The 12,500-nt window shown below is 46.5% G+C and overlaps 1 protein-coding gene across 20 annotated transcripts in view; it reads left to right on the top strand.

Annotated features, from left to right (window-relative positions):
- The window catches only part of kcnma1a (potassium large conductance calcium-activated channel, subfamily M, alpha member 1a), a 142,288-nt gene that overhangs the window by 83,649 nt on the left and 46,139 nt on the right, over window positions 1-12,500 (top strand). For 14 of the 20 annotated variants that reach the window (XM_031578817.2, XM_031578816.2, XM_031578814.2 and 11 more), the window contains exons 6-9: window positions 2,446-2,521; window positions 3,856-3,931; window positions 4,616-4,786; window positions 6,692-6,783. In XM_031578817.2, the coding sequence (XP_031434677.1) occupies window positions 2,446-2,521; window positions 3,856-3,931; window positions 4,616-4,786; window positions 6,692-6,783 (415 nt within the window). Of the gene's footprint in view, window positions 1-826; window positions 1,390-2,445; window positions 2,522-3,855; window positions 3,932-4,615; window positions 4,787-6,691; window positions 6,784-6,868; window positions 6,961-12,500 lie in introns of those variants that run through there. The other 6 variants (XM_031578818.2, XM_012838319.3, XM_031578810.2 and 3 more) reach the window with 2 other exon arrangements.

Below are 12,500 nucleotides of genomic sequence, written 5' to 3'. Positions count from 1 at the left end.
TGCAACTTTCAACTTGACCACTATTACATCAACATTACATAACTGGTCTGTTAACTGAACATGTGGATTTGAACCGGGCCTCCAAAACCTCCAAAGAGTGAATGGAGGCAGTTTATTGTGTCAAATTATTGCATAGAGTTACTTTAAAGTTTAAAGTAACACTATGCAATAATTTGACACTTTTTGAGGTATGGTATTATAGGCAACTCATTTTGGTACCCTCCTCAAATTCATTTTGATAGCATATTGTCATGTGAATGACAGACAAACACCAGTGTCTTCCCCACTAGCCATCCAGGACATGCCCTATGTAGTTCTGGAATACCCTGCAAAAATGGAAGAAAAGCTTTCACAGCATGACATTGCCAGCTATACTGCCAAAAGACACCAGTTAGCGTGTTGGCAAGCTTCTATCAGTGCCAACTGGGCTGTTGGAGGTGTTTGCAAGGTTTTTTGCATACCTTTTAGGTAGTTAGCTTGCTAGTTGTGGAACAGAACTCCGTATTGCTGCTTTAACACAGGATGCAAATGGTGGTTGTATTACCTGGGAACCTTCCCTGTTGTCCCTGTGCTGTCCCCAATAGCAGAACGCAACGGGCCCCCTCCTCAGAGTCATTGTGTAAGTCCCCCACTTCCTAAACCTAATGTGATTATTCAGCAAAGCTGCCCTCTGTCGGCCCTTTCTCACCAAAGCTGGGCGGCGGCTGCCAGTGTCTGCACAGCAATTGTGATTAATTCAGGATTATTGTTTTCCCCCTCTCATTTTCGGCTCTCATATTTGGCCCCACCAAATCCCCGAATGCTCCGGTGCCCTGAAAGGAGCTTCACCTCTGAAATGGCACATGATGTTCCACGCCAGACACAGGGGCCAAGGGGAGTGCCAGCGTGGCGCTCCAGATTAAACACATTGCGACTGAGTACCGATGCCAAGTCAGTCGGAGGCAGACAGGCGTTTGGACAGGTGACTCTTCCCGACGTGCGCCCACAGAGCCCCACAGCTCAGCGTTAATACAGAGTGGACTTAATATCGACCACTCACTTTTGGAAGCTCGTCGCTTTAAGTATTTTTTTGGCCGTGTTCATTTGCGACGCACTCCTCAGGCCTCCTCAGTCACAACCTGGCTCCGTTATCCTGCTGAAACAGGTTCTGGCTTCATCAGCGATCCACAGTTTTGTCGGTCATGATCTCAAGCAAGATCCTGTGCAGGCGTCCTCGACGCAGCCTGTGCGAGGAGGTCCTGGAGGAGACGTCCAGGCGGAAGAAGTCTGGGGGACAGCTGTATGTCAACGGCTACCGCATCAGGCAGGGCCCCGGACAGGGCAGAGAGCTCCAGGGGGAGGGCCTGCTGTGCACCATCCTTGCCTGTCTGCGCTTCCTTGGCGGCTGGGGTAAGGGGCTCAGGCTCCCACGGTCCAGGAGTGCCAATGATGGATACGTTATCACCTTTTGTGTTATGGGCTATGTGGTGTTGCAAGTTCTAGTGCGGATTTTGTATGTGCGAGGAAAAGACTGTAAATGCATAGACAGCCATTGCTGCATGTCATGCTGATTGTTACAGACAATTATTAAAGGGGTTGTTTACATAAGTGTATGTGTGATGGAGTCAGGATTCAATTGGAGGAAAAACAATATACTGTATGTGAAAGAATTAATCTAGTTAGGGGCATTTAACCTGGTGTAGGTCTGTGTTGCTCTGTAAATCCTCATGACTTGGTGTCATTTAATGTGATTGCTGTTTGTGTGTGTGTTTGTGTGTCTGTGTGTGTGTGTGTGTGTGTGTTTGTGAAAGTGAGAGAGAGAGGGAGCGGACTAGAATGTGTGTCATCCTGAGATAGATTTATGTTGCATAAGTGCTAGGATGAGGCAGGTGTGCATTTGTAATCTGCTCATGCATGAGGTGATCAGAGAGTGCAAGTGAGAGATGGAGCTCTTCCCTCTCTGGTACCCTCAGTCCTCACCCCTCAGCCCTCAGCTCCCTGTTCTCTGGTTCTCTGACCAACTCCTCCACTCCCCACCCCCAAGACACCTCTTCCTTCTTGTTTGGTCAATATGGAGATAACATTTTAATTTTTTTATATTCATTACTGTTCTATCATGTATTGAGTAACACAAACGTATACACACAGAAACGTCCTCTATCAGTTTCTGTCTTGCAGTGAAATCTCTATTTTGTATTTGGAAGTGTTTCAAAAACCTTAGTGAAATGTTCATAATGTACTGATGTGAAGTCATCACATGATTTGTTATGCATGACACATGAAAGCACTAGCATGTAGAATAAGGTCTCTGGATTCAAATTAGTTCAGCCATGTTTATTTCTTATGGCAGAGCCAAATATTCTGTCTTGTAAGTAAGAGCTTTCGGTGGAAAACGTTTACGAGTATTGCGATTCTGCTGAGGCAACACTGGTCTAATTCATGCATCCTTCTTTTTTGTACTTGCAGGTTTGAGGTTTCTAAGAGCCTTGAGACTGATCCAGTTCTCAGAAATTTTACAGTTTTTGAATATCTTGAAAACAAGGTAAGATCCTCCATATTTCCTGCTGACAGCACTGATGTTCTGTTGGTAAATACTATGTAAACACAAAGCTCCCAAATGATGCAAAGCACATCTGTCTGTAATCCTGTCTGTGTGAGTGTTGCCCAAAGAGAAGATATGATTGGGGTCAGAGTGCACTCTGACTGCGCACCTCTGGGGATTACGCACTGGAGCCAAACACCAAAGACTCCATTATTATACCATGTCCCCCTGATGAAGCAATGGAAATAACATCCGCTGTTGGCCAGACGCATGTGTCTGACACGGATGTGCATGAGGAGTTCCCCCCCCCAGAGTCGGAGAACTTCTCTATCTGTCAGCGCACGTCTCCCTCCTCCTCTCCCCTCCCTCTCTCTCTCCCCCTCTCTCTCTCTCTTTCCCTCTCTCTCCCCCTACACTACTCAGCATCCCGTCTTGTTTGTGGCCCAGATGTCAGGAAGAGCTTATAGTTCCACAAAAATGTTTTTATTTTTTCCCTCCTTTATTTAATCCGCACGGCTGGCTCCGCTGGCTCCGCACGGCGCTGAGGGCCCCGCAGTAGGTGAGGCCTCAGAGAGCCTCAGAGAGCCGGCTGCCCATGAATGGAGGAGGAGGCGGACGGACGGACGGGCTGTGAAGGCCTCTGGGATTGATTCATCTCTTCCAAACGCCCCCAGCAGCTCCACACACACACACGCAGGGCGCAGCACGGCTGACGCCATATGCAGCACTGATGCTGCTGCTGCTGCTAAGCCAAGAGAGCTCAATGGGGATATTATGAGTGTGTGTGTCTGGCCACCGCGGCTGCTCACATCACAGGAGCTTTCACGTCTATGTCACCATAGAACGAGCTTCTTTTGTCTCCTCAAGCGCTAGTTAGCTCCTCTAGTGTCTCTTTCCACAACAATGCATCTGAGAACTGAATACTGAGATTATTTTCTCAATGACACCGGTGAAAATGGATTAAGAATAGTAGCACACTACACAGTTTAAATGAGTACACTAACCAACCCTGTTTGACTTCGACAGTGGCCACAGCATCTACAGAATGGCCCTTTCTTCTTTGTTGCTCTGATGGATAGCATAAATAACGTCCAGCAGTATTATTTATAGCAGACATTATGAATGGCAAATATATTTAGTGAGTGCTTCTGACGTTCTCCTTTGAAAGCTGTACAGTGTGCAGGCGTGCCTGTTGGTGGTGTGTGTGACATTAGCCTGGCGCTGTGAGAGAGCAGGGCTCCTCTGGTTCATGTGGAGGCGAGAGATGACTTATCCTCGTGTCAGTGTGGTATGGTAAACTCTGACAGTGAACTTATGGCCCTCCTTCCCTACAGCAATTCCATCAAGCTGGTCAACCTGTGTTCCATCTTCATAAGCACGTGGCTCACAGCTGCTGGATTCATACATTTGGTAAGTGAAAGAACACCGCAGGCCCACTCATCGCTAGCACACACACACACACACACACACACACACACACACACATGCACAGACACACACACACACATACACACATGCACACACACATGCACAGACACACACACACACACACGCACACACGCACAGACACACACACACACGCACACACACACACACACACACACACACGCACAGACACACACACACACACACACAGACACACACACACACACATGCACAGACACGCACACACACACGCACACACACACGCACACACACACACAGACACACAGACACACACACACACACACACACACACACACACACTCAAAAGAGTTATTTGCTGTAATCATGAATCATTTAGGATCATTTCAGGTTTATATGTTTGAAAAAATAATATTTAGTGCCTGTTATTTCCTGCCAGCTCAACTCCTACATGTTTGATTGATCTTGATGCAGAACAGGACCTCTGAGCCAATAGGTGGCAGCATAGGCTATGCTTACAGTATTTCTCTGCTGTGCATATGAAAGTCATTTTCTCATGGCTCTTTTAATCTGGTGGTCATGCTTCAAACGAGCCTGTAGATGGCTCCAAAGTACACCTTTGGAAAATGTCTGTAACTGGTTTTATTCGGCCTCTTGGTGTCACCCGCATCAAATCCTTTTCCCTTCTAGGTGGAAAACTCAGGGGATCCTTGGGAAAACTTCCAGAATTCTCAATCGCTTTCATATTGGGAATGTGTGTACTTACTCATGGTCACCATGTCCACCGTGGGCTACGGAGACGTCTATGCAAAAACAACCCTCGGGCGCCTTTTCATGGTCTTCTTCATCCTCGGTGGTTTGGTAAAAAAACAACATTTTTATGCCCCTTTCCCACACTGCCCTCTCCCCTGTCTGCTCCTATCACACGCCATCTCATTTATCTGCACTTAAGTGTATAGATACATTTCCTCTAGTAGTGTATACTGTTAATATGCCCATCACATGATAGTCTTGCTGTGCAGTTTCTACTGTCTCTGTAATGTAATGTACTGTAATGACCCCTTTGCCATTTCATTCCCTTATTTCATCACTTTAAAACTTTAGATGTATTTGATAGTTAATAGTACCACACAGCCCCTAATATCCTGTTCCTTTTTATATATCCTATTTAGTACTATAATAATTATGTGAGAAATGTAAAGTAACTTTTCATGTATAATTAAGTTGATAATGTTGTCGCTGTTCTCTTAAAGCAGTTTGCGGTTTCAGGGGACCCCCACCTTCCTGTACCCCTCCCCAAAATTCCAACAAACACAGTGGCAGGAGGATGTGGCATAGGGTGGCCTGAATGATACCACAGCATCAGCAGCCTTCAAGCAACTGGTGCCCAGTGTAGCATAGCGTAGCACAGCATAGCGTAGCACAGCATAGCACAGCATAGCGTAGCACAGCACAGCACAGCACAGCACAGCACAGCACAGCACATCTCAGCACAGCTCAGCTCAGCACAGCACAGCACAGCACAGCACAGCACAGCACAGCATAGAAAAGCATAGCTAAACCAAACAAAGGGAGTACATCTAGACTGGTAGAGTGCACAGCCTAGCATAGCCCAGCAGAGCACAGTAAAAGTGTAGACCCTTAATGTCTTAGCATTCACAGAACCACAAATCCTAGATCATTCCACATTAATTCAGACCATATCACAGGAGGAGATGACCTCCAGCTGTTTAATGTGTCATAAGGCTTTTCCATCGCCATTTATTATTATTTTTTTCTCTTTTTTTATGCTCGGAAAGGCCTGGAAGCCTTGAGGTTTTAACACAGCCTCACATTGTCTGCTTTCTATCAGAGGCCCGATTAATGACTTCAGTATGGAAACACTTGAAGTGGCTGCACTCAGATCAGGCTAACGTCATCACTCATTATTAGGCGCAGAGGTGCTGAGACGCAGGGAAGACCAGGCTCGCTCGTTTCTCACAGGAATGTGTCACGGTGCGCGCTGAGCGAGCGGCGCGTCCAGGGGAGGGAGGGAGGGAGGCGCTCTCATAGGCTCAGGCAGGAGGTGAAACAGGCCTGTCATCAGGGGCAGCAGGCTGCGGCAAGCTTTGCAAAACGCATCCAGCTCATTTCCCAGCCATAATGAGTCTTAATGGGTTTTGCAGCTGTGGATCGTCAGGCTGGACTATTCATATCAACCTGGCACATAGTTAGTGTTTGTTGGACAAAACATGGCACATAGGGTTTTTTCCCTCCGGTCCTCCTCATCGACGTGATCAGGCTGTGACAAGTGGTCAGCTGTACTTTTTTGCCTTTTTTTTTTTTTTTTTTTTACTTTTATACATTTTCTGATAAAAACAAGACTTCAATCTTGTCACTGTTGGGCTTTTTGGTGAGATAAAAATACAATTAAATATGATTTTCTTTTACGTTACAATCATTATTTTTTCCCCTCTGAATTAAATCTCAGAAACTCCAAAGGGGGTGGTTGGAGTCCATCGATCTATTGATAAAGTGCTGGAGAGATGTCACTATCAGTCACATTTGATGGCCAATCTATTGATAAACTAGTGGAGAGATGTCACTATCAGTCACATTTGACGGCCATTCTCAAACTGACCATTAAATGACATACCCACTTTTCTCAACTCAGCTTGTGTTCCTCAGATCTCTCCGGACTCTTTGGATTAGCGCCCCCCCCCTCGACACCCCCGTGTCTGGCCCATCGTTTTTAGCCTCTGCTTCTGTCTCCTATCTTCTCCTTAGGCCATGTTTGCCAGCTACGTCCCTGAAATCATAGAGTTAATAGGAAACCGCAAGAAATATGGTGGTTCCTATAGTGCGGTTAATGGGAGAAAGTAAGTATTCCAGGAGGCTCTGCTGCCTTGGCCACAGTAGACCCCTCTCTGCATGCCTCTTTGTTTCTCTGTTTCATGCATGTAGGCCATGTTTGCTCGCTACGTGCCAGAAATTGCTGCTCTCATCCTTAATCGGAAGAAATACGGAGGGAGTTATAACTCGACACGAGGCAGAAAGTAAGTCAAAATTCAAGGTGTGGTTGTGTGACCCAGGTCCTTCCCTAAAGTGCTACCATAGCATCTATGTGACGTAGAGAATCTAAAGAACCAAACCAAACAGGTGAAGTGAACCCGTAGCGTCACACTGTGACTGGAGACCTTGGCCACGAGAGGCACATGTCCATGCCCTTTGCTCTGTCTATCTGTGGCTTCTTTTCTTTAACACATCCTATCTGCTGCTTTTTCAGTTCATCCCACACACTAGAGCTTTCATGACTACCTGACAACCTGCTAGTTATCTATCTGTGCTGTTCCAACTCCTGATAGCCAAGTTTGTGTATTGACCTCTCATAACAACAATTAAATCAGCACTTGTTAAGAACAGGTTCAGTCTGTTGGAGATGACTAGTCATGAAAACCCTACTAACTGCTTAGAGGAGTAGATTTAGTGATTTAACCACAATCCAACATATGCTACAAGTGCATTATGTGTTTTTGCCCCATCTGTTTCATAGGGTATCACGTGTCTCTTATTCTTTTCATTGGACTTTTTGAGTTTGTATCCTTTTTGTTTTTGTTTTTGTTTCTATGTTTGCATCATTCTTGCATGTTTTCTTCTGGTGGCTTGAGCCCTGCTCTGGCTGGCTTTTCCGTGCGCGCCGCATGCGTGGTAGGAAAAGCTGTGGTGACCGTCTCTCACTGCTCGCCCGCTCATCGCCTCCTCATCATCACCGTCTGACATGAATCTGGCCCTGATCTTCAGTCAGCTCCACACCCTGAGCGTATGCCTGGACGCCTCGTGGCTCCCCCATCCGAGGCTCTCGATTGCACTTGGCTTGCTTTTTGCCCGCCTGACGACTCTTTCATGTCCCCCATTTGTTTAGCTGCAGTGCTCTTTTGATTTGTCTCCGAGGTCCCCCCCCCCCCTCCCCCCTCTTGAATGTGAATGTGGCGTCCGTAGAAACGCACACTGGTTTCTGGCTCAAACTCGGCCCTGTCATCAGCTCACCGATGTCTCCCTCGTTTACGGTGTAGTCACATAGGCAGGACGAAGATATCTCTCTTTATCTCTCTCTCTCTCTCTCTCTCTCTCTATCCTCTGTTTATTCTTTCTCAGTCTCTCTCATATGAAACAGGCCCCCTTTCTCACATCTAGCTTTCATCATCTTAGTTAGAGGGCAAATATCCTGCCGAGAAAAAGCCATTAGAAAGTTCTTTGTCTGATGCCGTTTTCCTGTCAGTGAAACAAGATTGATGAAATGTTATGTTTGGCTGGAAACCCCAGTTTGGATTTGCAGTCTGGTGTTGAGAGAAGGGCTTGTCAAAACCACTGACTCTCTCTCTTTCTCTTTCTCTCTCTCTCTCTCACTCTTTCTCTCCCTCTCTCTTTATTTCCCTCGCTCTCTTCGCGGCCATACATGCATGTGGTAGCAATTAGAGGCTCACTCACCAAGGCAGAAAGACTGGCACCAAGCTTTGCATTATTATTCAAATATGTACGTGATAAATCATGACACACGCACGTAAATAAAGTGTGTCAGGATAATTATTCCTTCATTGTGACACCGTATTTAAATTTAAAATCAGGGGGAAGAAAAGAAAAGCATCCCTTTGGGGTGTATTCTAATCACGGCACATATTCAAATGTACAGTAATGTGTGTATCATCAGTGCAGTGAGGCAGGGACAGTGGTGCTCACACAGCCAGAGACTGCCGTCTGTAGGCCATCCATGGTGCCATCTGTTTGATATACATATTTATATTCACAAATAAAAACAGGACATAGCCTGATGATTTTCTCGTTATTAATATAATGTTTATATTAACAGTTGATCCCCATCGGTTCATCCATCTGTTGAACAAAAATTGGCCTACAGGGTCAGAGATGAACAGCGCACTCTTCCATAGTCCGCTTAATTTGAGTCCCTGTCTCTGTTCTGCACTTGATTAAGGGTAGCATTGGGTGGAAAGGTCAGAACAGACTTTACTCTCTTAGGTCACTGCCAAAGTGTCCATCACAGCGAGACACTGGCTCTTTTTTTACCGTGACCTGCTGTCTTGGTGTGCTTCTGCATACCAGCTCACCCAGCTCAGCCAGCCAGGCAGCCAGGCAGCCAGGCAGGCAGGCACTGTGACAGCACTCGGGCTGGCTCTCATTGATGTCCCGTCATAAAGCCTGAGTGCTCCGTGCAGCCGTGAGCGGAGGCTCTCTGTGGTTTCCATTAGGCCCCCTTCTGCAGCGCAGGCTGCCTGACAGAGAGACTGACACCCCATAAACCCAGTGTGAACCCTTAGCTCATGCACCTTCGAGCTGCCGCAGCTCCACAGCTTTCCACGCTCCGGAGAGGGCTGCCGTGCCGTGAGGTGCGGGCGGGGAGCGGCAGGGAGACCCCGACACTAATCAGACGGGGGCTTGGCCTGGATCTGGTACTCATCAGGGGCTCGGCGCTCTGGTGACTGGCCTGCATGACAGCCTCTACACCTCTGGTCATTTGGTGATATTTGTGAGGCACATGGAGAGGCATAGGGTCTGGGCTCCTGGGCTTCTGGGCTCCTGGGCTTCCGCTCGAGGGAAGAGGACACCACACAGGAAAGCACCCAGACATAGCCCATGATTCCCTCACTGAGTGTCCTTGCCATAGAAAGTTAAGAGCCAAGGAGTGTTCTTTAGTGCAGCGTGTTCAATCTGGATCATTTAGATGTGGATCCAGTCCCATTGGAAGGTTATCACACCCTGCAAATCTTGGCTGATTGGCGCTGGAAAAAACTTCACCTGATTTTGCTATTTAGACTACAGATGGTGTATTTTTTATTCCAAGTCTATTCATTAAAAGATTTGTATCTAATAATCTATCCATGAAATGTATTGAAAGTTTTAAAAAACTATTGTGAATCTACATTTTTGAATAGCAATTTCAATTCTGAAAGATTAGAGAGACAAGTTTGACCAGAACATAATAATAATTATGATTACTTTAATAGTGCCCAGAGGTGTTTTCCAGACTGCTGTCACATTAAATTAGGGATGCATGCAATCCAATGTGGGTTAGGATAACTGCTGACATCCCCGTACAGAGGTGAGGGACTATAGACACACAATTTATATAAACATCAGTGGACCTTTTTCTCTGGCGTTTTCTTTAAAATAATAAGGATTCTAAAGATATTGAGAACCATCATCGTTCTTTAGTTATAATGCAGCCGTTTGATACTGGTACCTTTGGAAATAGTCATCTGGATATTAACACTCCCCAACTTATCCTAACACACTGCTAGTAAACTTTGCGTTTTTAATACAATGACTTTAACACATGCAGTACGTGGGTGGATATGATATAATCAGCCAAATAAATCTTTTTCAAAGGAAACCTTTGAAAGTGAAGAGCGCTTGTTTGTTGAAAGGGCAGGGGGGGGGGGGGTACTGTGAAAGGTTCTAGTTGACTGAGGGTGGTTGATTCTTAGAATAAGGATCAGAGCAGTATCATTGGTGTAGCTGCTGGTGCTGATGTTCGAGCTTTCTTTTCTTGTCTTCTTTGGTATTCTTTGTCTGTGTGTGATGTTTCCTATATACCTTTCTAAAGACGTTGTTTGTTTGCCTGCTTGAGAGTGCATGCCTGAACAAGAGCTGTTGTGCCTTTGCTGGTGATGCCCGTGCACTTGAATGCGTGTAATATGTGTTCATTCTGTTCTAACCCAAATGTACTCTCCACTTTGTGCTTTTTCACTGTTTTTCTTATCGTTTTGGTCAGTTCATGTGCTCACAGTCATCCGATGGATGACAAACCTGTTCCATTGTCGAAGTGAAAAAATATTACCCGGAAAAAGTATTACAGAAGGGACATTTGTATTGACTTGTATGAGACTTATTTAAGTGAAAACAGCATTTCTGTTTTTAAAGGATAGTGGGAGAGTAGTGTGTATGTAAGGCCCTGGGTATGTTAAGCTGTGATCTGTTCTTCAGTTTAACCTGCAGATTAGCAAATCAATGCTTGTGCTGAGGTTGGTCAAATTAAGTTCTTCTACTCTGTGTGATGATGTAAAGCCATTGTGTGAGAATAAAAGAGAGTTAGAAACGAGACGGTCGGAGCATTTCAGCTGGAACTGCAACCGATTAGATTGGTATTTCATCGTTGATTATTATACATCAGCATCATTCTGCCGTATCCCTCTTGTGGTTTGTGGCCTTGCCTCCTTGGTGCCGTAAACACACAACATTGTCAGCGCAGCAGAGACGCTGTCAGTACCCCGGTCACGGTCGGCTGGCTGCTCATCCACACAGGGAGACGAGATGTCTGTGATAGAGGCCCTTGGTGGACCGCATGCGTCCCGGCTGCCTCTCAGGCCCACCCCACACAATGGAGAGAGAGGAGAGGAGAGGAGAGGAGAGAACGCGAGGGCCTTGTCACACAAACCCCCCCCCTCTCCCCCTCCCTCCCTCCCTGCACTTAGTGGAGCGTCTCAAGGAGACATGTTGGAAATGAGGGAAAACATGAATAATGTGGCTCGCATCAAAACGACATGCATCTCCAGCCAGCCACCATTGGCTTCTTTAGTAAGTCATCAAACTGGATGAGAGGAGCTCACACACACACACACACACACACACACACACACACACACACACACACACACACACACACACACACACACACACACACACACACGCAGCCCTCCCTCCATCCCCAGGATGGTCAACCATGCAATTACCGCTGCTCATTAAATACTTTGGGAAGAGATCTGCGAAGATCATTATGTTCAATAGCATCCAGACACTGCTGTGTGTGCTTGTTCATCCAGGGCCCCCTCCAGCCAAAATCTGCCTGCTGTTTTGGAAGTGGGCAAAGACTGAAAACACTGGCCCTTTTGTGTGTGTTTTGTCACGGAACGCTTCCCCACGCACCTGACAAATAGCAAACAGGCTGTTGTGCTTACGATCTCCTGAGAAGTGAAGCGAACGTCTGCATGTCCTTTCCCCCTCCCAGCCTTGAGAGCACTGGGTTCGGGGGGAGAAGGTGGGGGCAGTTTGGACAGATTTAGATTGATTACCCACTGAGAAGCCTCCTTACCAGACCTGACCACAGTGTTCTTGGGATGGATTCAGCATGTAGACAGGCAGCCATTGCCCCTGGTCCCAGAGCCTGACTGACAGCTGTTAATGGCCCTCTGGCTCAGGCCCTCCGCTACGCTAAGAAAGCATTCTGATTATTACTGCATGGACTGGCATGCCTGGAGTTTGGTAAAACAATGCCTTTTAAAGGGCCCTGTGTCCAACTTGATCCCCCATGAGAAGGGCTTGGCCTGGAGCACGGGTGAATGGGTCCGGATCGGTTTCACATTTGATGTTGGCTTTTTCGCCAAAGTTTTCTTTTTAAACTGTGACATCCTCTGTGACATTTTTAATTGGCAGTTTTGGCCCAAAACATCACGAGCTGCCTGAACGGTAATAAAAGGCTTTCATCCCCTGGATCACCATAATTCATGTTGACCCCCCCCCCTCCCTTACAGTAATAGTGTGTTATGAATATGGAGACTTGTTGTTCAGGGCAGCCTTCAGCTTT

Source organism: Clupea harengus, chromosome 13 (genome assembly GCF_900700415.2).
Source record: "Clupea harengus chromosome 13, Ch_v2.0.2, whole genome shotgun sequence".
Taxonomy (NCBI): domain Eukaryota; kingdom Metazoa; phylum Chordata; class Actinopteri; order Clupeiformes; family Clupeidae; genus Clupea; species Clupea harengus.
Note: the sequence above shows the minus strand (reverse complement) of the source record. Positions and strands in the feature narration are given on the sequence as shown.